Raw genomic sequence first — 23,395 nt, 5'->3', positions numbered from 1 at the left:
CAATGTTAGATTGTCTTTTTTGAAGCTGAGGCAAGTAATTTCTCCATCTCTTTGATTAGATTTAACAATCACATTTTTAGGTTTATTTCTTTATAATTCTGATACTTATATGTTGCATCACGCTTAGAAATACTTAGAGCTCATCAGCCGTGACCTTTTGGCTAAAATATTATAGACATATTCCCCGATATTTCATATAAAAATGTTTGCATTTAATTCCCAACTCTTGGATTTTTATTTGCTCAATTGTGTGAATGATGTAAAACTATAAGAATGACAGAGTTAAAGTTTTGCACTCCGTTTTGCCAAGATACAATGTTATGCACAAAAGGTTTTACAGGGGATTTTTCTACAAAAATCAGTTTGCTGTATAATTTGACAAGATAAATGTTCCTGGACTCTATCCACATCTAGTCTCTTGTTCCACTTGTATTCTTTCAGATTTCAACCCTCTGTTTTCACAATAGTTTGGCCACTTTTGTCCCTAGGTATGACCCTCTTATTGTGAATTGATCTTTTCCTCTTCAAACTTCCTGCACTAGACTCTATTTTTTCAAATGTTTAAATTTATTTTCAACATTAAATAAAATATATGTGATTAGATATACATAGATAGATACAGGCATCTGTCTAAATATAGATTGTATTTGCTATCTTAAACATCCAGGAGCTGCACACCCCATACCGGTGACCAATTTTACAATCAGAATTTGCTAGGTTAGAGCTAGACAATGAATCCCTCATAAACAATGATCTGTTCTCTTTTTCTCCTTCTCTTTCCAAATCTCCTCTATGTGGTTAATCTTCTCCCCTGTATTTCTTCTGTCCTCTGCCACACCCAATCCCACATCTGCTTCATCTCTTTTCCTCTCTAGGTACCTCATTATTTTTATTCCATACTGTTTCTTTTTGTTGGTTGCTCTTCTCATCTGCCAAGATGTACTTAATCTATATCCTCCACCTTTGATCTACTTACTTCACCTTTTGTACTCTGTATATTTTTCTAATTTTTTTTCTACATCATAATCTACTCTACTCTCTGTGTTTTCACATCTCCACAGTTCCTTTTTTTCTTTTTCCCCCTTAAAGACTTTTCATCCCCTAGATAATGTACCATGTCCCTTTTTCAAATAGACTAACCACACCTTATACCTAGATTCGGTTCTTTATTCCTTAGTTCTGCGACTTCTCTTCTGCCTCTGACTTCTTTTCATTAGATCTTCTCCTCTTCCTCTCCTTAGTTCACTCTTTCCTCCTCTCAAAGGTTCTACTTACTGTCCCTACTCTAAATGTTTTACCTGGTCTCCAGTCCAAGGATATCCTGCTCCTATTCTCCTCCATATTTCTGTTCCTTCCTCTAGTTGGTTCTCGTCCTCATCCACTTCATAGTCTTTCTGTCTTTTTTTCCAGAGCTTATCTTATTCTTTGGTCTGGTTTTAACTTATATTACACTAGTTCATGCATTCCTCCTATCCTTATTTCATCTTTTCCTATACACATTTTTCTTTCTCTTTCTACTTTTCCTTGTGCCTGTTTTTCTATTTAGGAGTTCTCTGCGTCTCTCCCCTTTTCTTGCCCTACGCTCCTCTAGTTACTTTGCTGCTCTACCTGATACACCTCTTCCTCCATGATTAGTTTGTCCTTCCTACTGATCCTATTGTCCTCCTCTTCTTAGTTCTTCTCTTTCTAGTCACGGCCCTCCTTCTCAGTTTAGGTTGCGCCCTCTTTTTCTTCGTTGAAATTCTCACCATCTTACTAATTCTTCTCCTGCACCTTTCTCTGGATGCTCTTCTACTTCTCTTCTTGGTCTACATGCCCTTCTTCCCCCTCTATTTGCTATATTGCTTCACTCTGCAGATCCTATTTGCCAATTCTTGGCTGTTGTCCTCCTCCACTGAGTGGCATTTCCCATTGGTTCATTGCATACTCTCTGTTCTAATCCACTTGTGTTGCCTGATCCCTCTCCTCCTTTATTGTTTGTTCTGCTTCTTCTGTATTTCTTGCTTCATCTACTGTGTTTCCTGCTTCATATCCTCATCTCATGTTGCTGCAGCCCCCTCTACCCTCATTTATTTGCATGTTTCTTATCTTTCTTCACTTATTTGCCCCTCTTCTCTTCTCACATCTCTTCATATTTTGTTTCTTCGCTTCGCAATTCCTCTTCCACTCGTCCTGGGAGCTGTAAACCCTCTATCAATTCTTGCTATATGCTTCCTCTTCTTGGCTGTCGTCCTCTCCCTCTTTCTTTTTTGTTATTTGGCTCAGAACATACAAAATACAACAAACAAATGTTCATCCAAAATCATGGCACAATAGATTTCATATCACATAATCGCAGACCAATTCATTCATAATACTAACGGAAAAAGTACAAGTAAAACGCACAGGGCTCTCCCCTTATAAAAATGAAACACATCAAATACCAAAACCTACATGTCCTCTTCCTCTGATGCCTGATTCCTCTCCTCTTTACCTACCCTCCATATCTAATGCCCATTGACTCTCCTTGGTTCCTGTTCTCCTGCTCAACTGATTGGTTCCTCTCCTCCATTCTTATTCCTACCCTGCTACTTGCTTCCTCTTTTCCCTGCTGTCTGGTTTCTCTCTTTGGTATGTTCTTCTTCTCTGTTGCTCAGCTCCTCTTCTCTGTTCCTGTTCCCCTTCTTTGCTGCCTGGTTTCTCCTTGGTTATGTTCTTCTGTTCTGCTTAGTTCCTCTCCTCTGCTCCTGTTCTCCTCCTTTGCTGCCTGGTTTCTCCTCAGTTATGTTCTTCTGTTCTGCTTGGTTCCTCTCCTCTGTTCCTGTTCTCCTCCTTTGCTGTCTGGTTTCTCCTCAGTTATGCTCTTCTGTTCTGCTTGGTTCCTCTCCTCTGTGCCTTTTCTCCTCCTTTGCTCTCTGGGGGGCATATTAGCAAGGGCCATATCGCCGCTTTAGCGGCACTTTTTGCCACTAAAGTGGCGATATTTCTATCGCCTTATCAGCAAGCTGCTGCTAACAGCAGTTAGCGACAGCTTTTAGGCGATAGCGACCGGTTTGGGGCCCGCTTTGCATGTCAGCGATATTTATCGCTAATGACATACAAAGTGGGCGTACCCAAACTGTTAGCGACTGAAAGCAGTCGCTAACACAGCTATCGCCTATTAGCAAGGCAGGCGAAGCGATGAAAAAAATTAAGCTAAGAGCGATTATCGCTATAACCTAACGCCTGCTAAAAACACGACTTACCTTTTTATCCAATGGGAGGTGGATCTTCAGGTTAAGTCCCCATTGGCGTTAATGCGTGAATATCGCGGGATTTCCAGCGATATTCACGCTTTTCGCCGCTATCGCTGGATATTTTAGCACAATGGAGAAAAACGTTGCTAATAGCATGGTTTCCCCGCTAAACTATCCAGCGATAGGCAGCGATAAAAATGAACGCGCTATGCTCGTTTTGCGATAAATATCGCAACTTCTTGCTAATGGGCCCCTGGGTTCTCTTCTCGGACCTGTTATTCTCTGCTGGTTGGTTCGTCTACACTGTGCCTGCTTTCCTCCCCTGCTGCCTGGTTCATCTGCTCAGTTCATGTTGTCCCTCTGCTACCTCACTCGTTTTCCTTTCCTTTCTCTGGTTGTTCTACTCTTTCTCTGATACCTGGTTTAACTCCAGGGTTCGAGACGTTCGCTAGGGCCTGGTTCATCTGCTCGGTTCATGATCTCTCTCTCTCTGCTACCTGACCCCTCTTTTCCTCTAGTCTTCCAGGGTGCCTGACTCTTTTTCTGATACCTGGTTCATCTCCAGGGCTCGTGCCCTTCTACCCTGCCTGGTTCGCTCCTCCACGTCGTCTGCATAGCTCCTCACCTCACGCTCTCTTTTTAGCAGGTCCCCCCTCTAATTGCTTTGCAAAGTGTTCCTGGGTGGAGGCGGCTCGTGGGCCCCCTCCAATGTTTGCTCTACAATTAGGGAAGCCGGCTGGTAATCAGTGCAATTGAAGATGAGCGGTAATGAGGGCCCCGGTGCCTGGGAATTCCCCGGAGCGGCGCGGGCTCCAGATCTCAGATAAGGAAATGATTGGGCTGAAGCGAAAATCCATTTCCTTAATTAGATGATGCATTTTTCCACCAGCAAGGAACAAAAATACATTTAAAAGAGCGGAACTATTTCATTTCTTAAGGAAAGCCTTCTTAGCTATGTTGTCTTCCTTAATCAGGCATTTCAAGGGCCGTCGGGCGCCCTGAACCACACACGTGCCTGGCCTGAGCCCACGAGTTTCAAGTAAAGGTTAGTCCGAAAACTTTCTCTTTCGTGCCATTTAAAATAATGAGAACTGCCTTTACAACGCAAAGTTTTACTCCACAGATATATTTTTCACACACAGGTTACCCATCCTGTTTCCATAGGAAATGCCTTTTTTTTGTGTTTTGCTGATAACTTTGGAAGACAATCTCCTCAAAACTTTCCCCAAAAAGTGCTACTTTTTGACTAGTTTGCCCATGGAAAGTGTTAGGGAGATCAATCAAGCAGGGCTGACAAAAGGGAGGGTCCCAAAAACTTGTTTTCCCCATACATTCCTAATTTTCCCCAGTGATATACAAATGAAGGTGAGGGGCGGCATGCACCCCCTCCCTGAGCCTCCAAGAGGGCCCCAGGGATGACATCCCCTAAGGCCGATAATTAAATAAAGGGGAGGCTCTGAGCGGCCCCCCTCCTGAGAGAGTAGAGGTTCTGGGGAGCCCTTCCTTTGGGGTCACCTTTAAATAAAGGGGAAGGGGGCCACACAGCCTCCCTTCCCAAGCCATACAGTGGCCTCAGGGACCCAAGTTCCCAAAATTGGGTCAGTGACCGTGTTACGGGGACCCCAACCTCTGGTACAGCATCCATTTACCTGCCCGTGGGTGCGGGCAGGGAAAATGCAGAGTTGTATCTCCGGGCGGGAGCACAAACCTGCTCCCACCCTGTGGGAGAACAAAACATTTCACTCAGGCAGGGAAATGATTTGACTGCTCCCACCCCACGGGAGCAAAAGAAACTGCTCCCGCTGGGTTGGAGCAATGCCGGCTCCTACTGCACCCACTATGGGTGCTTGCAATGGAGCCGGCAGGGCTGCAGGGGCCACAGGCCTCACCCCACATCTCCCATCAAGGGATTCACTGTGGGGGGCCCGTGTGGGTACTGAAGCACCCCACTCAAGAAATTATAGCTGGGTGTTTTGTGGTATACCCCAGGTGTGCACCGGGGCACACCACTTTATAATAAAAGGAAAAAAAATGCTGTTGGGCCATGGTGGCCCTGGGTCTCCTTCCATGCCCCCCAAAAAGGATAATGGTACCCCTTATATAAAAAAAATGCCGGCTACAGTAAAGCCAGATGAAATGGAGCCGTTTGCAGGGAGCCGGTGTGGCCGTGGGGCTTCACCTATGGCCGGACCCTTATTAAAAGATAAATAGTGGGTGTGCCGGGTGGGACAGGGAAACCCAGAGAAAAAACAAGCCAAAAGTAAATATTATATGAGCGGCCACAGCTGCTCATTTATTATTCAGTGCTTCTTCAAGGAGCTCCCCATTATACCCTGGGAGGGCGACTTACATATATTTTGTTTTGGGTGAAGTCCCTAAAAGGGGCAAGGACATCACCTATATTTTTTCAGAGTTAGGCAGGGCTGTAGGGAGATCTGCATTCCCCCACTAACACTGGAAAGAAAAACTAAGTCTCCTGGGTCATTGAAACCATAACCCCAGGAGAACTTACGATATTTTCCTGAAGCATTTCCCATTTGCCCTATATCTGGTATTGCAATGCCTCCGAGGAGCCGGCTGAATTGTATGTGTTAAAGATATATCACATAATATACAACCCCATTATGTGGTTATAAGTTTAGTATTGCGTTTTTTGTGGTGTCAAAAGTGAAAGGGTAGAACAGAGCCATATTTTCTTTTCTTACAGAAAAGATAATATATCTCTGACAATTTATTTTCACATTTTTCACCCCCAAAATGTAATAATAAAAAAACATGTAAAAAGAAAGAGTCACGCACATGTTGTTCAATAAAACATTAATAAGTATTTTTTAGTCACTAATGAAATATACATTTAAATAAAACTATTGGCAATTTTTGGTGAAAGATGATAGATCTGCTTTATATATAGGGTAGGTGTTGGGTGTGGAGAGTGAGCCGGATGGGGGAGGGTTTGCTCCCTGCAAGGGTTGGCCACAGGGATTAACTGCAGGGATCTGACCACAGGCTGCGCGCAGTGTGGGGTTGGCTGCCTATGATGGGTTGGTGGCAGCACCTGGCCACAGGCCAGGCTATGGGGCCAACCCCCCCAGCCATGTGCAGGGAAAGGCAACCTTTACGTATGGTAATATAATATTACTTCATGTTAACCCTAGAAATTCGCATAAAAAAACAAAGGGTAAAATAACGTTATAGTTAGCTGGAATGTTCTGTAGCATCATAATGTTTTAAACTCTAGAAAACACAGAAATGTAACAGTTATAGTTACCTTAAGTAACTATAACTCGTGCCCTAAGGCAACTTCAACTCACACCCTCGCTTTGCACTGTTAATTACTGCACATATTACATCACTCATGATATCGTCTGTGACATCCCTGATAATATCACTTCAACATTTGCATTGGAATTATTGTTTGGAAAATTTTGCATGGCGGAGGTGCCGATTATAGTTACCGTATGGCAGGAGTTATAATTACCAGGGGTGGCCTCTCCGTGTGGGTGGTGGTCTACTTGGAGGTGCCGACCAGACATTGTGGGCCTGAATTAGAGTTTGGCGGACTACGTTACTCCGTCACAAACGTGATGGATATCCCGTCTGCCATATTTAAAGTCCATTATATTCAGTGGTACTTGTAATACAGTAGACGGGATATCTATCACATTTGTGATGGAGTAGCCCATCCCCCAAACTCTAACTCAGGCCCTAACTGTCCTCACCTGAACATGCAGTTGGTTTAGAGCTTCCCTCCTAGAATTTATCCTACTTTTCCCTCTGGCACGTCTACTGTCAGTTTTTCTGAAATGTCCTGTCATTTCCTCCTCCTGGCATTGATTGCTTGCTGTGTTTTTCTGTCTCTCTTCTGGTGTTGGTGTAGGAGTAGCAAGAGGAATTAGCCTTTCATCGCAGTCATTACTTGCTTCTGGCTCTCAGTTAGTGTTCCTGACTCATACCAGGCATCATGTACACAAAAAGAGGTAACGTTAGTTGTATACTATTTCCTATTTTATGTCACCCATTTTGAAGATATTGCATCAACAGCATGCGTTTCTCATTCTTTCCTGCTCATGGAGTAGATTGTATGTTGCACACTAAGAATTCTTTACTGCCGCTGCGTCCCTCCCTCGCTTTAATACTCAACAAGTAAGGTGGTCCCACCTCGCAAGGCACCAAAAACATGCTAGAACAAAAACCATCAGCCCTGCCCTTCCTCATTCACTTTCTTTTCTCGTTTAGACACTTACCAAGTCGCTGTTAGTGGCGGGATCTTGTCAGTCTTCCTAAGGACACGTTTTCAGACTTAGCGGGATGTAGAGCAGTCTGCCCAGGCATCAGCGAAGCTGCACTGCCTACAAGAAGTCGAACTCTATGCATGAGACTGCAGAACACCATGGCAGTTGGCAATGGAGTTTGGCCACCACCCAAGTGGCTGGGGCTCTGCTTCTGGGTTCAGGGTGCAGCAGAAATCGGGCTAGTCAGAGTGGGCCGTGTGAGAAGCAGGGCTCTGATTCTGGCAAGGAACTGGAGAGTTGCGCTTTAGGGTGCATTATTCTATGTGTATTTTATACAAAATCGATGCATTGGTTTTACTTTTAGAGATTAGTTCCCCATTCCCTGCCCCGATTAATGGCATATCCTTTTCTTGGTGCCCTAATTTGTTACTACAGGTTCTCCTCTTGTATATGTAAATGTAATGCGTTGGATTGTCTCAGAAGTAGTGTTACAATGGATTCGAAAAGAAGATCTAAAAAAATATACATCCTCTCTTCCTCTTTGGATGATGTAAGGCATCCAAAGACATAGGATTGGAGTCCTCTTTTTAGTGTCCTGCAACCTCTGATGATGCAGACTGAGATACAGCACATGAGGCTATCTCAAGGGCTATGGCAAGAATACTGAAAGAGCCTAGACTGACAATAGAGTCCAGGTCGGGAGCACTGGACGATCAGGAAACCTCTGGTTCAGATATGGAAAAACCACCTGTGTCCTCTGGCAAATATGTGAGAAGACTGGAAATGTGGAAGGTTCTGTCACATGTCAGAAAAAGCTCAGGGCTTTTTCCCTTTCAGTTGGATGATAGAGATGACAATTTGTTTCCAAAATATGCGAAACCCTTTTCTATGGCAATGCCCATTCGTGGCAAGATAAGAGAAATCGCAATGAGGGAAGGGAAACACCCACATAAGGCATCCATACCAAGGGTTTTGCAAAAACATTATTGTTGGAAGATGAGCATACTCTGCGGAGATAATGCTAAGATTGATGCAATCTTGGGACCCTAATTGGCAGGACCTCAATGAATCCAGAGGACTCTTCTCCTGTTGATGCTTCTGATAAAAAGGTGGACTCTGCTTTGAAATGGTCATTTTCTGCAAGGAACTTAGCTCTTAAAGCTGATAAATATGTGGCTTCTACAGGTCAGTCAATGGTAAAACATTTTAATGAATTGTAGCGATTCAAGATGGACAAGAAGGTTCTGTGGTCCTAGCTGTAATGGAACAGCAATCAGGCTCTTAGCGGTCATTTCATCTGACATTGTCAGAAGCATGGCAATGGCATGGGGTGCACGGATAGTGGCAAGATAAAACTGATGGATGAGGGAGTGGAGAGCAGAAGCAGTTGAGAAATCAGCTCTCCTAAAGATACCATTTGAGAGACACCTGCTCTTTTGTGACCAATTAGACATGATTTCAAAGGTGTTCAGAGATTGTAGGAGATTGTAAGCATGCTATGCCGTATAAAGGAAAGTATGACACTCAGAAATGTTGGGGTCTCTCCACTTAGTCTTCCCCAAGAAGGAAGGAGATGGAAGTACCAGTCTAAGAGCTATTCTCCAAAACACAATACTTTCAAGCATTTAGGGCCAACCAAGAAGAAGACCTGACAACAAAGTAGCACCACCGATCCGATAGACGGAAGGATTCAGCTATTTCCTTATGCTTGTAAGGGAGATGTGACATACAAAAAGGCCTTGAGCATAGGAGAGGCTATGCTATAGACTTCTCAAATTACCCACTAGAAATAGGGGTAATCCCTACACAGTTGCCAAGGAAAGATTTCAAATGGCAAGCACTTTTGGATGGCATAAATGCTCTACTGGAGAAAAGAGCTCTTATCGAGGTTTCAGTGGAAAACAAGTGTACTGGCGTGTATTCCCACATCCTAGTACAAAAGGTGTCTCTTTCTTTCTTTCTAAAGTGGGTAAATTCCTGGGTGAGGACAGTTCACTTCGGCATGATGACCCTACAGGTCATAGTACCCATGCTAAACCCAGGAGATTTTTTTTGTGTCAATGGTCTTACAGGAGGCATATCTCCACAAACCAATTTGAGACTTTTATCAAACATTTCTACGGTTTGTAGTAGACGGCAACCGCTATCAATTCAGAGTCCTACCATTCTGTTTTAAGTCCTCCTCAAGGGTTTTCACAAAGTTGTTAGCTGCCTCTGTGGCTGTGCTCCATTCAGAGGGAATTTTCCTTCACCGGAATCTTGATGACTGGTTGGTTCAGGACCCTGCGGTAAATCAGTTTCTGTCCAATTCCCACAGAGTTCTGTCAGTGCTCCAGGAACCAGGGTTCCTCATAAACTGGGACAAGCCCTCTTCTAGTTACTTCTCAAGATCTATCTCTCATAGGTACAGGGTTTCGTACAGTTTGGAGAATAGTTACAGTTCCACAAGCAAGAGTTCAAAGAATTCAATCGCATATGATAAATCGTTTGGCTCAGAAAGCTCAGCAGACCCTTACCTGTCTGAAAGTCCAGAAATATTTAGGCTGAACTGTTCTTCTAGTTCCCTGGGCAAGAATTCATCAGAACAGCCTGGTAACATCGATTTTCCAGAATTGATCTCTGTGTTCTTAAGATCTGACAGAAAAATACCTTTGTCTCTTTAAATGAGGAAGACCCTTGCTCAGTGGTCAGACTCACATCACTTTTTGAAGGGAGTACTTTTAAATCCCCCAACACCATTAGCTATTATGACAAACACCAATCTGTCAGGCTGCGGGTGAGTAGATAGGGGACCAACAAATCGAAGGGTTCTGGACTTCCATGGAGTCTTTGAGGTCATCGAATTAGAGAGCTATGGAGGCTGTGAAGTTAACTCTGTGATCATTCGATCTCTGGCTCAGGGGCAAGTTGGTCCTGATACGTACAAACAACAAGAAAGCAAAGGCCTACATCAACAGGCAGGGAGGTACAAAGTCTCCTGCCTTGACCAAGATTACGTAACAAAATGTTTCAGTGGGCCCAGCTTTCTTTGATTTCTCTAACTGAAATTTATATGCAGCATGGCATAAGGCCGAAAAAACAGACATGGGAAGACGAACCAAGTTATGCAGAATGCAAGGAACATCATGGTGACTGTCATCACAACGTGTGACATCGCTTGTGGTATTGCAGGAAGTGACTTCAGAGGAACTGATGTCATAAGGAAATGGCATTACAACTCATGTCCTCACAGGGAGTGACATCACAAGGAGTAACATCAGATTTTTAGCACCTCACACATGTTTAGCAGGTCTATCATAAATACATATTAGCGGGTTATGAGATTTAACAAATTCGATTTTATATCGAAGTTGTGCCAAAAAAGTGATGCAACCTGGATGCAAAATCTGGGCCTCAACCTATACACTTTTGTTTTTTTAAACTCTGCCTTAGAGAAATTGGTAACAAGCAGAAATGTGACAGTAACTCTGTCCTACTTAAATAGTTGCAAAGTCTGCATTTTAAGTTAAGACACCTGTTGTAGTAAACGTTTTGTCTCAGGGAATAATGATAATGGTAAAATATCTCTGGAGGTTAACACATCTGCTGATGAGATCTGTGTTTTGTCTAGTCCCAGTTTTGAATCAAGCTAGCATAAGGGGTTATTGTGTCTCCTGGAAAGCACATCTTGTAACATGCAGATTTTTATTTTAGGTAAGAGGGTTAATGCTTTTAGCACAGAGATCCTTTTGTTGCATGCAATTCATAAATTATAATCCTTCTGAAATAGCACAATGAGCTATGAAGGACATGTGACTCCTACACTTATAGATGAAAATAAGAGAGGTACATGTACAGAAATAACTGCAAAACAATCCTTGGATTTAGTCCACAACACACAAAAGAGTGACGAAGACAGGCACAAGTTTTAACTCGATGTGATAAATCATTTTATTCGGAATTTGTGCAACACAGCCAACGCGTTTCACCCTTACGGGCTTCTTCAGGGCAAAAGGTGATCCAACAAGCAAGGATATTACAGTGTATTCGCCCAGGTAGGTTGATGAAACTTTGTGCGAGGTCCTAGCACAAATCTTGAATATGTATACTATACTATCCACGCCAGCAGTCACAGCATAAGAAAATCGCAACTAACATTAAGGTTCACGAATAGTAGCATCGAGAACTAAAGCGCATCAGGTGTCGCGCTATACTGCAGGGCTATATGCGGCTGACGAGAATACTCCTTCCATGTCTATTTCCAAAAGACTCCTACACTTTGTAACCCTCACTGTCTTGTGTAACAAATCCTGCACGTTGACTAACACATATGCTTCATTGTCAATGTGTAATGTAATGTGTTCATGTGATGTAAACTGCTATGACACCCTGCATTGGGAAGTGTGGCACTATAAAAGCAGTAAAACAAAATTGTGGTATTTAAATTGTTATTTGTGTAAATACTGGGACACACCAACACATCTGAAATCCATACAGTGCATGCATATCTCCTATATACAGTGACTGAACCAAGTCTAAACCATGCCTCACTTAAATACTTGTGAAGCAATAACAAGCTGTGTGCCTTTGTTTCTCAGCCATTACAGTTACATCTAAGTGTGTGAGGCTTCAGATAGCTCCCAGCTAAGATACTCTAATAAAAGAAGGCCTAATGGCCCCTTAACTTCTGCCTTTGTTTTGTGCCCAGCTGGAATTTAAAATAGCAAAGCCCCCTCACTGCCTTCACATTGCTGCTTGGAACAAAAGCAGGCGCTGCTGAATGTGTTCCAGTGTCTGAAAATTACACCAGAACGAGATCAGCATATTTCTTGTGAACTCTAACTAGGCCTCCTTTTAAGTCTTTTAAGTAAGCCTTGGTGGAATTTCATGTACATTGTCGTAATCAGAGTAATTTTAGTAATTTCACATTACTCTTTGAAGTGGAATTACCGATAATAATGCGATTATGCCCGCTTGCACAATTAAGAGTAATTTGGGGGGATAAAATCCTAGTGCAAGAGCACATTTAGCAAGATCAAGCGACTGCTCACAATGCTCTTTATGTTCTGTTGCATTTAGCGCTATTTTCTTACTACAAAATGCATCCTCGCATACATTTTGGACATGAGATTACATTTTGCATTAAGAAACTAGTACTAGATGCTGAGAATAAGTTGAGGGAAAATCCTACTTCAAGGGCACATCTAGCAAACGTGAGCTGCATACTTGTGCTTGTTATTCATTTGCTGTTATTTTTACTTCTATTTCTTAGTGCAAAATGCATGTAATAACCATTTTCAATGTGAGGGGCATTTTTGCGCTACGAAAATAGCGTGGAATGCAGAATTACCTTTTTCTGTAATTCGATGTATTCTTCCAGAATTTTGGGGTCATTCTGCATGATGAATCTACATGGAATTATGCAGGTTATGGCCATCCCTACTTTTGTGCCCTTGGAGGAAGTAGACTTACCTCAAGTCTTTTTTCCTTGTAGCTATAACATCAGCTAGAAGATTGGGAGAGTCTTATAAATTCCCTTTTGTAAAATATTCCAGGACAAGGTATCTTTAGTTCCATTTATTTATTCCAAAAGTGAACTCTTACTTGTACAGGGAAAAGGAGATCATTTTATCTGGGGTTTTTCTGCTCCTTCTTCATCGGAGGAGAGAGGTTTACATTCATTAGATGTTAGAAAGACTCTTCTAACTTACTTAGGCAGAGTTAGGAAGGCTGACTCACTTTTTGTAAAGTTTGGAGCCACTAGAAAAGTGGAGAGGCCAGCGAATGCCACCTTAAGCAGATGGGTCAGGTCTCTGAATTCCATGGCTTATGCCTCTGTGAATAAAATTCAGCTGGTGGGGGGTGGTCAAGGAAGACCTATATGCAGCATGTCCTCCACTATGGCAGAATGACATGTGGCTTCTGTTACCGAGATACTGAGATCTGTCAGGCCGCTACTTGGTCTTCCCCTCAACCTTCATCACTCGCTATAGGTTTCGGATGAGACGCACTCTCATGAAGTGTTAGGACACAAAGTGCTCTCCTCTATGAAGCAACAGAGGTATGAGCAACTTGATTTCATTAAAGCCTTCTGATTTGGAGCATTCAACTGCAATTGTCTGTTGTTTTTGCTGCTTTCCTCATCTCACTTGTTACTTAGTAAAGTGAGGGAGGAACGCAGCAGAGATTCCTACCAATCTAACCCATAATTGCACTATGCTTAGTCCTACTCCCTCGCTGTAATTTGTAGACCCTCGCGCCCTTTGGAATGGGGAACGTGTTGTTTTCATGGCCAACTTTTTTACTGACAGGGGGAGTGGCAGGGGTTTTATTCTAGCTTAGGATTGGTGTGTTGCGAGGCAGGAGCGCCTCATTTGGTATGAATTAAAGCGAGGGAGTTGGACACGGCATTATATAATTACTGGGAGGTAATGTGGGCACTCCACAGTATGGTGATTTGTATTTGAATTTGAATTTAAAAATATTTATTAAGCGCTCGGACACCAAGCGGTTTCATGGCGCTGTAGAGGAAGTGACACCTGAGTGAGTGGGAGTTGTGGCTTAGATATTAAAAACCTGTGCAAACAAGTTGGTTTTCAAGGTGCTCCGGAACTCCTGATACGACGGTGTTGATCTCATTTGGAAAGGAAGAGAATTCCAAAATTGTGGAGCAAGAACGGAGAACATTGAGCCTCCCATTCTGCGCTTCTTGAATATGGGCGCCACCAATAGGGACAGAGAGGAGGATCGGAGTTGTCTGCTGGGGATGTAGGGGACAATTGTTGACGTAATAAAAGCTGGGGCTGTTCCTGCAAGAGCCTGGAACGTGATACATCCCATCTTAAAGAGAGCCCTTTCTCTGATTGGGAGCCAATGGAGGGATCTGAGAAGGGGAGTAGTATGGTGTGATTTGGGTAAACCATATGCCAGGCGGGCGGCTTGGTTTTGCACCAGTTGGAGCCTTCGGATGGCGTATAAGGGGGCGCCGTTGTATAGGGCATTCCCATAGTCCAACCGGGAAAGGACCATGGCAATCAAGATCAATTTGAGGGCTGAAAAGGAAAAGAACCGTGAGATTTTGTGAATGATACGCAAGGTAAAAAAAACAGGAAGAAACCACTGTGCTAATCTGGGAATGTAGGGTCAGTTGTTGGTTGAGAGTAATTCCCAATGTCTTGACGGTGGGAGAGGGAGAAGGAGGGGGACCAAAGGTGGGGGGCCAAAAGAAGGGAGACCAAGGGTTGAGTTTACCGCCAGTGAGAAGAAGCTCGGTCTTATCAGGGTTGAGCTTGAGGTGGTTAAAGCACATCCAATCCCTGATAAAGACCATCACCGACTGGAAATTGGAAATAGATTCAGGGGAGTTAGAGAGGTTAAAAATGAGTTGGAGGTCATCAGCGTAATTAAACACAGTGACCTCCATCCTCTGCAAAGCATGAATGAGCGGGCAGATGTATAGATTAAAAAGAAGGGGGGAGAGGGAAGAGCCCTGAGGGACGCCACACAGCACTTTGCGGGCCTCGGAGGAAAAGTTTGCCAAGTGGACTGCTTGTGAACGGTCGCTCAAGAATGAGCTGATCCAAGCCAGGGCAGAACCTCCAATGCCTGCCGCTTCGACACGGGAGAGGAGGATGGTATGATCAACCGTGTCGAAGGCGGCCGACAAATCGAGGAGAACCAATGCTTGGGAAATATTGGCGTCTTGCCCCGCTCTGAGTGTTTCAATAACAGAGAGCACCACTTTTTTGGTGGAATGGAGGGGGTGGAATCCCGCTTGGCAAGGTGATAAATAGCCGCTGTCCTCTATAAAAGAGCTGAGGACTTTGGTTACGTGACGTTCGAGGACCTTGGCCAGGTAGGGAAGGAGGGAAATGGGCCGATAGTTTACTAGCGCTGTGGGATCTGCGCCTGGTTTTTTCAAAATCGGAACGATGGTGGCTGATTTATGACATGAAGGGACAGTGCCTGATTTGAGGGTCTCATTAAGAAAGATAAGGGGGGGAGATGGGCAAGTGAGGAAAATATCGCGCAAAATATAGGCCGGGCAGATATCGGCGGGGGATCCCGACTTGACGCAAGGGAGCAAGGAAAGGAAGGATGCTTTAGACAGTGGGGTTATGAAGTCAAGGTGAAGAGCGTTGGGTTGGGGGTCGGGGTTTAGGAAAGCTTGGGAGTGTGGAGGTATATTGGCCTTAATATCTGCAATTTTATTAATGAAGAAGTTGTTCAATGAGTCGCACAAGTGTTGGGAGGGTATCGGTTTGGGTGAAGTCCTATCCGAAGAGGCTAATTCAAAAACTGTGGCAAAAATTTCTCTGAGTTGGTTCTCAGCTCGGAGGATCTTGTTAGAGAAGTAACAAGTTTTGGCATCAAGGATGGCTTTCTTGTACTCTGCCTGGGTGGAAGAGTACAGTGATTTGGAGGCTGTGCAGTAAGTGCGTCTCCACGCACGTTCTGCACGGCGAGCGGCCAGTTTTTTCTCCTTGAGTTCTGGGGTGAACCATTTGTTAACGTCATGGGCACATCTTACCCTAATGCGTCTAAGGGGAGCCACCTGATCGCAGGCGTTGGATAGCCAATTATTTAGTATTGCTGCCTGAAGGGGCGGGGCCTGTTCCTCTATAGCTGGACTGGAAGATAGTAAAGAGGAACACAGCAATGGAATGTCAACTTTGCCCCAGTTACGGGCCCAGGTGTTTTTGGGCAGGGGAGATTTTGTGGTCGAACTTGAATCCAAGGAGAAGGAGATCAGGTGGTGGTCTGACCACAAGCAAGGGGTAACAGTAGGCTCAAGGATAGGGATGTTGAGGGACCAAATTTGGTCTAATATATGGCCCTGAGCGTGATTGGGGGTGTGAATATGGGGTATAAAATTCAGATTTTGAAGTGATTCCGTAAAATCTTTGGAGGGGACATCTTCTGCTGGGTCCGATGGCCAAAAATTAAAATCCCCAGTACCAGGACTGCCGAGTTGTTCACGGCTAATGTGGCTAGCAGGTCCTGGAAGGCTGGAAGAAAAAGCGGCATATTTTTGGGGGGCCGGTACACATGTGATAGGGATCTGGGAGGAATTCGAGCGTGCAACTAAGTAGTCCACTTCAGGGATAGGGGTATGAGGTAGTAGTTGGAAATGTAGATCTGAATGAATAATCAGAGCCACTCCCCCCCCTGTTTTATCAGGGGGTCGATCTGCCCGAAGGGCATAGTAGGAGGGTGGCAAAGCCGCGAGCAGGTTGTGCAGGGAATCCTGATGAAACCAGGTTTCCATGAGAAACAGTAAATTAGGTTTCTGGGTGTCTAGGAGAATAAACAGATCAAGATGATGTTTTACTGCCGACGAGTGTTGAGTAGGAGGGCAGAAATGACCGGTGAGTCACTAACTTGAGCCGGGGTAAAGCTGGTGCAAATGGGAAGTCTAGTTATAGAAGGCAGGTTAGGTGCTAAAGAGGGTAGGGGATGGGCGCTAAGAATCCCAGCCTCTTTGATATGATCCTTTACTGCTTGATTCAAGTCCCAAGGGCCTTGATAGGCACACAGTGTTTCAGAGGGGTAAGAAGAAAAATGGGCATGGAGCTGTGCCCCTGGCCCCTTCCGGTCGCGGACGGGCGCAGACGGGCTTGCCTTAAGCGCGCCTTTGGTGCGCTGCCGGCGCGCCCGCTGCGCTTGTCCGCTGTGCGTCCGAGAAATGCACATAGTTAAAGGCAATGCGGGGGCGTGGCCTCACGTCAGTGGGCGTGGCCTGAGGGGTGATGGCGGGCAAAGGATTTCCCAACCCGCGGCAGCGCTTACGTCCGCTGCGCGGGGATAATCAAGGTGCTGTTGGTGGGGAAATGCCAGGCAGAAGAAAACAATCAGGTGAGATGAGTACGGTCAAAACAAACAATTTTTAAAATATAAGCATTCACTCCCGGCTTCCGCCTTAGGAGTGTCAGTTCCCTCTGGGTGTGGGCTAGTAATCAGCCTGGCTCTTATAGGATGATACTGCTAAAAGGGGCGTGGCCTCACGACAGTGGGCGTGGCCTGAAGGGTGATGGCGGCCAAAGGATTTCCCAACCCGCGGCAGCGCTTACGTCCGCTGCGCGGGGATAATCAAGGTGCTGTTGGTGGGGAAATGCCAGGCAGAAGAAAACAATCAGGTGAGATGAGTACGGTCAAAACAAACAATTTTTAAAATATAAGCATTCACTCCCGGCTTCCGCCTCAGGAGTGTCAGTTCCCTCTGGGCGCGGGCTAGTAATCAGCCCGGCTCTTATAGGATGATACTGCTAAAAGGGGCGTGGCCTCACACCAGTGGGCGTGGCCTGAGGGGTGATGGCGGCCAAAGGATTTCCCAACCCGCGGCAGCGCTTACGTCCGCTGCGCGGGGATAATCAAGGTGCTGTTGGTGGGGAAAAGCCAGGCAGAAGAAAACAATCAGGTGAGATGAGTACGGTCAAAACAAACAATTTTTAAAATATAAGCATTCACTCCCGGCTTCCGCCTCAGGAGTGTCAGTTCCCTCTGTGTTGGCTATTACCACTCTCTTTCCTAGCTAATATGTATATGTGATGGGTGATATTTTTCTTTCTTACCTCCTTCCTGTCTTTTTGACAGTCTGGTTCTTTGTGTCTGACAATTGTCACTCTCCTCACTCTGCTCTAGATTTCAGTGCCTGACATTTGCACATCTGCCTGACTCGAAAATGTACATACAGTGCTGTTTTGTAGGCATTCCACAGTCTTTCATTGCCTTAGAGTAGATGTGTGTGTGTGCTAATCCTTTCCTTAGCTCTTTGTGGCATGCTAGATCTGGTGCTAACTTCCAGCCGCTGCTGCTCGCACCTGTCTTTGGCCCGCTAGATCTGGGGCTATGTTCAAGCTGGCTGCTGCTCCTGCTCTGTTGTGATACTATATAAAGGACATTAACTATTGTTTCCATGCTCTATCCTTTGCTGTAATCTTCCCTTTTTGGGTTGTATTTATAATACTATCCTGCACTAAGTTGTCTCGTGTACCTTGCATTGTATTGCCTGTTGTCTTCTGTCTTTCTGGTGATGGTGTTTGACAGACACATCTCCATTGTTTATTTTTGTACCTGCCCCTCTTTTTCTTATGACTGTGGTCACAAGGGAGTATTTGTTTTCATTCAGCTCTATTCATGCTCTACAGACTGCACATCCTTTTACTTGGATATGGTGGTGATCGATAGCCAGACCCTCCTTGCTTTGTGCTTTGGTGTGCTGGTTAGCAGGTACCACCCACTTTCTTAATACTCATGTAACAGATATCAGACAATATCTGCTTTGTCTGTTCTCTTATGGTGGCCATCAGGCAGAACCTGCTTAATATCTGCTTTGTAGTATTGGTAACAAGGAAATATCGACTACTTTAATACTTTGGCAGTGGTTACTTAGCCATGGCTGCCTTTTCCGTGCTTTGACAGGGGGTGCCAAGCAGTTCCTGATGGATCAGGGCTCTTGCTAGTGTTTACGGAGCCTCTCCTATCGCATTAGCTGTCGGAGGGTTTTCACCAGGCAGTGGCTGCTCTCTCAGGTGTCTTAGGGATCATTTTCCTTTTAGTACCTTCTGGATTGATACTTGACGGTAGTTACCAGGCAATGGATCTCTTGGATGGTACTCTCGTGCGGTTTCCGAGGCAGTAATCCTCACGCCCTGTCTCCGATCACTCATGTATTCATGAGTTCAATTGAATTTCAGCAGCATGGACCATGGGAGACCCTACTGTCTCCATCGGCATTTCACAAACTTTAGTGTGGATGCGGGGAATTATTCCATAATGGGTCGCGACCCTTATTTTTTAGGTCTGTGAAAAGAAGAAAATGTGCGAATGAAAAAGGGTTAATGGTAAAAAAAAAGCGACAATCCTCTATTACCCAGTAGTAGTGCTATAGTTAAATGTTTTATTAAGCATCCTATCTAGATAAAAGCTCTTAGGTTTAGTCAGGGACTAAATCAGTGGCATGTGGGATGCATGTACCACAGAAGTTCGTTTTATGATACACTAAATGCATTTATGTTTTTTTTTAAACAAAACCTTAGGCAATCATAGAGAGACACATTTTCAGATTTAAACCAAGTATTTGCTTGGATATTTGAATGTATTCAAGTTAAAGTTACATTTGATCAGACAGTCATCTAAGGGCACGTTACATTTGATCAACCAATCATCTAAGTGCAAGTTACACTTGATCAGTCCGCACACGTTTTGCCCTGTATGGTGGCTCACAGGCCTAGAGCGATTTCAAGGCTAAGAACGGAATCTGAATTAGATGGAAGGGGCCTTACTGTTGTAGTTTTAACTTTTTAATAATTTGCCCACTGCATTTTAGAATCCTTAGCGATACTGTTGTGAACTATAGCTATTGTTACAATTAAAAAACCTAAAACACATGTGAGCGCTTTCATCATCATACTGGACTTTCATAGCCTCATGATGCTCATGTGCATATACATGCCATTGCACTCTTTTTTCATCCTCTTTCGGATGATGTTGTACAGCATCGGCAAAATTTATGTTTTTGCAGGTGCTACCCAGCATTGGCAAAAAATGTTGCCAAAGCCAGTAGGCCAAAGATGATTCCTATAGGCTTCACCAATGCTTATTCCGTGTTCCAGGAGAGTAAAACCAGGGGTAAGTCACAAATACTCAGAGAAAAAAAATTCAGAATTGGGCCCTGTATATGTTGAAGTTATCATCAAAAGCTTAAGTAATAATGAAGATATGTCCACATGAGTTAATTGGTGTTCAAGCAAAATGGCGCCCAGGTCAAGTGTCGGTCCTCATGAATGTGAATACTAGGATAAATCAACAAATACCAAAGGCATTTTCAGTTATCTCGTAGTAAAGTCGAGAAGCATTGCTGAAGTTTCCAAGACAAAGGTAATATTTTTTTAGTACAAAGTAAGTATGCTGTACAATTTTTCGGTCAGATTTATTTGCGGATGCCTTCCTCCAGTATTTAAATGATATCATGTTCTGTCAGAGCCATGTATTCAACTTTGAATTTATATTTAAAAAACTTCTGAAAGGTTCGAGGGAAAGCTTCAGCAGTTTTTATATTTAATTGGTGAGACATATTTTTTAATGTGCCTGTTAATTTTGTTAAAGCTGCTGTGTGCGTAAGCAGTTATTTTTTGAGGCCCATTAACACCTGCTGCAGATTTAATTCCAGGCCTGTGATGGAATTCCCATGCCTCCAGGTGTAGCATTTGTTTGAAATATATAGCCCTCTGATTGCATTTGCATTTCTGTTTTTGTTCGCTCGCAGGAAGCAGTTTTGTTGTCAGTGAAGGAAGCTATTTGGACCTCTCTGATTGGTTGAATCCGGCCAAGCTGTCCCTGTATTATCAAATCAACTCCACGTCTCCATGGGTGCGGGATCTCTGTGGCCAGAGGACGACAGACGCTTGCGAGCAACTTTGTGATCAGGGAACTGGTAAGTGTTTACAGTAAAGTGTATAATTATATGAAATATGATCAAAGAATATGCCTGTTTGTGTTTTATAGTCTTAAGCCAAAAGCAGCCTGGTGCCAGAACATGCCTGTAATAAGAACATGGGCTTGCTGGCTATCTTTAATAGTTTATTACAGGATACTATTGACATAATGTCGTGCTTAAATGCAGAATCCACCCAAACTGCTGCCACACGAAGCAGAGCCATATGATGGCAATGCTACCAGGCGTACCAATGTACCACCAAACAGCTGCTTGAGAGTTAGCAATGCTGGGAAAAAACAAAAAGGCCAAGAGAAGAGGTTGCCCACATCGAGAATCTTGGGAGGATCAGCCACACACTGGAAAGGCCAGAAGAAAAAGAAGTACCAGTAAACACTAGAAAAACCACTCATGTCATTGCAGACTCTGGATATATCAATAGGATGAGGCCATTTTAGACTGTTGCCTAATGGCACCACCATACATGGCCACAAGAGGATGACGGATTGCAACATATTCAATAAAAAATGACCATGCTGCAGGTGGAAATGGAGCACTCCGATGGCAAGAAATAGTTTTGCACCGGGCACTGAAAATCTCATTATAGCAAAGCTTGCAGGTAGTAGGCTTAGAAAAAAGGACGTTCACTCTAAAGTTGGACCATCTGCGCGGATTACAAAGGCTGCAAGTAGAGAATCTAAACATCTAGCAGATCTAGGCGTGTGACCACACATGCCGGGTTGTTCAGAAAGTGACAGTATCTATAAAATGTCAGGGAATCTTGCTCGGAGGCTGTGCATCGCCTTATCATATGGCAAGGACCGTGCATTGAGTTTGTATGTCAGAATATCACATACTAAATTATTGTCCACGAAAAATACTGTTTCCAGAATATAGACTACTAAGTCATGAAGCTAGGTTTATTTAGGTGAGTATAGGTTTAATAGTCTAAACGCCACCTCTATTTAGCTTGAAGGAATGTATATTCTGAAGATGCATATATGTGGATTTAAGAATAGTCTACAGTTACCTATATATGGCTACCTTCATGTTGTGGTTCCATTGTTTGTAGGATGATATTTAAAGCATGATGCTCTGGTAGAAGCCCACGGTGAGCAGGCGAGCGCGTGTACCTGCAGGGAGTGAGCCGCAAACAGAGTGTGGCTCCAAACTACAGCCTAATTAGCTGTTCCTCTGTCCTCCTCTTCCCTTGGAATTGAAGAGACCCGAGACTACCCGTTGCTTGGTTTGCTGAGTGACTGGATGCATCATTTACTCCTGTCCTTTCTCATTCTCCTCTCTGCTGAGGGCATAAGACAAGTACTCCCCTAACTTTGATATTATCATCCCTAAACATGAAAATCCAAACACACACTGTTCTATGAAAATGCTTACCACTGGTTAGAGATTGGCGACAACTTCACGCTGTGGCTGTATGCTCCTGTACATATTCAGAGCACTGCAAATATGTCCAATTGGCCACTAGGAACTAGACAGTTGTAAATAACAATACTATAAGAGATGTTCATGAGCCTCCCTACATACATACTGGCAGGCAATAATAGCGGCAACTTGCATCATGCACCGGAAGGCCACCACTACAGACATGGGAAGCATGCATACTAGGTTTTTACCCCAGACCGAAGAAACATAAGTTCACCTCCAGGTTTACTGACCTGCGTCTCATAGTGGCCAAGAGACTGATTACCAAACAATGGAAACATACCGACCCCCCGCCCTTAACAGCTGGAAAAATTCACTTATGGTGTGAGCCAAGGCAAGAAAACACGTCATTTCACAGGGAGGAAATAGCCGGTCTGCGTAAATATCCCATTGCGCAATACTGGGATGCAATACTTGCGGAGTTGAAATACGCAGATAGAGAGACTGAGAGCAACTCCTCACAAACGGCTGGAGGGCGGGACTCAGACACCGATCTCCAGACACACCACACCCCACGCCCATGAAAAATCAAGCATTGGTATGTGTGAGGGTGGCACCGCAAGGGATACAGAGCGCCAGGAAGGTTGCTCAGCCCATCAGGAATTAGAGGGAGGGACAGCGAGCATATCACAGATTAGATGAGACGGTAGTCTGCATTCCATACATATCATGACCCAGGCGTGACGGATTGATGACATTTCTTTTTCTTCATTTGATTGTTTGGTTATTAACTGTATCACATTTGTATCAAACTGTATTCCCGAAATGGACAATGAGGTAGGGAAGACCATGAGGTATGCCGTATGTGCACACAGAAATGACAATATCGGGGTAGGGTAAGGCAAATATATTGTCACCCTAATGGACATACAAGAGAGACTCATATGAAGTATACATCTGACACCATGTTTGGAAATCATATTCACATGTACACTTGTCTGATATGCAGAACTGGAATTGGTTACAATCTAATATGTATGAACAATATGCATGACAATGTCTACCGCACCTGCTATGGTTACCTGATCCCTACCTCACATGTGTTTATTGTTACTTCTATTTTGAAAAAATACAAATAAAGATATTTAAAA

General features: G+C 44.0%; 1 protein-coding gene across 2 annotated transcripts in view; it reads left to right on the top strand.

The window, feature by feature from the left end:
• ASTN2 (astrotactin 2) overlaps positions 1-23,395 on the top strand; it is a 2,498,474-nt gene that overhangs the window by 1,160,961 nt on the left and 1,314,118 nt on the right. For both annotated transcript variants that reach the window (XM_085612137.1, XM_085612129.1), the window contains one exon: positions 20,694-20,861. In XM_085612137.1, coding sequence (XP_085468263.1) covers positions 20,694-20,861 — 168 coding nt within the window. The remainder of the gene's footprint in view (positions 1-20,693; positions 20,862-23,395) is intronic.

Source organism: Triturus cristatus, chromosome 1_2 (genome assembly GCF_964204655.1).
Source record: "Triturus cristatus chromosome 1_2, aTriCri1.1, whole genome shotgun sequence".
Taxonomy (NCBI): domain Eukaryota; kingdom Metazoa; phylum Chordata; class Amphibia; order Caudata; family Salamandridae; genus Triturus; species Triturus cristatus.
This window is presented reverse-complemented; position numbering and strand designations above follow the sequence as displayed.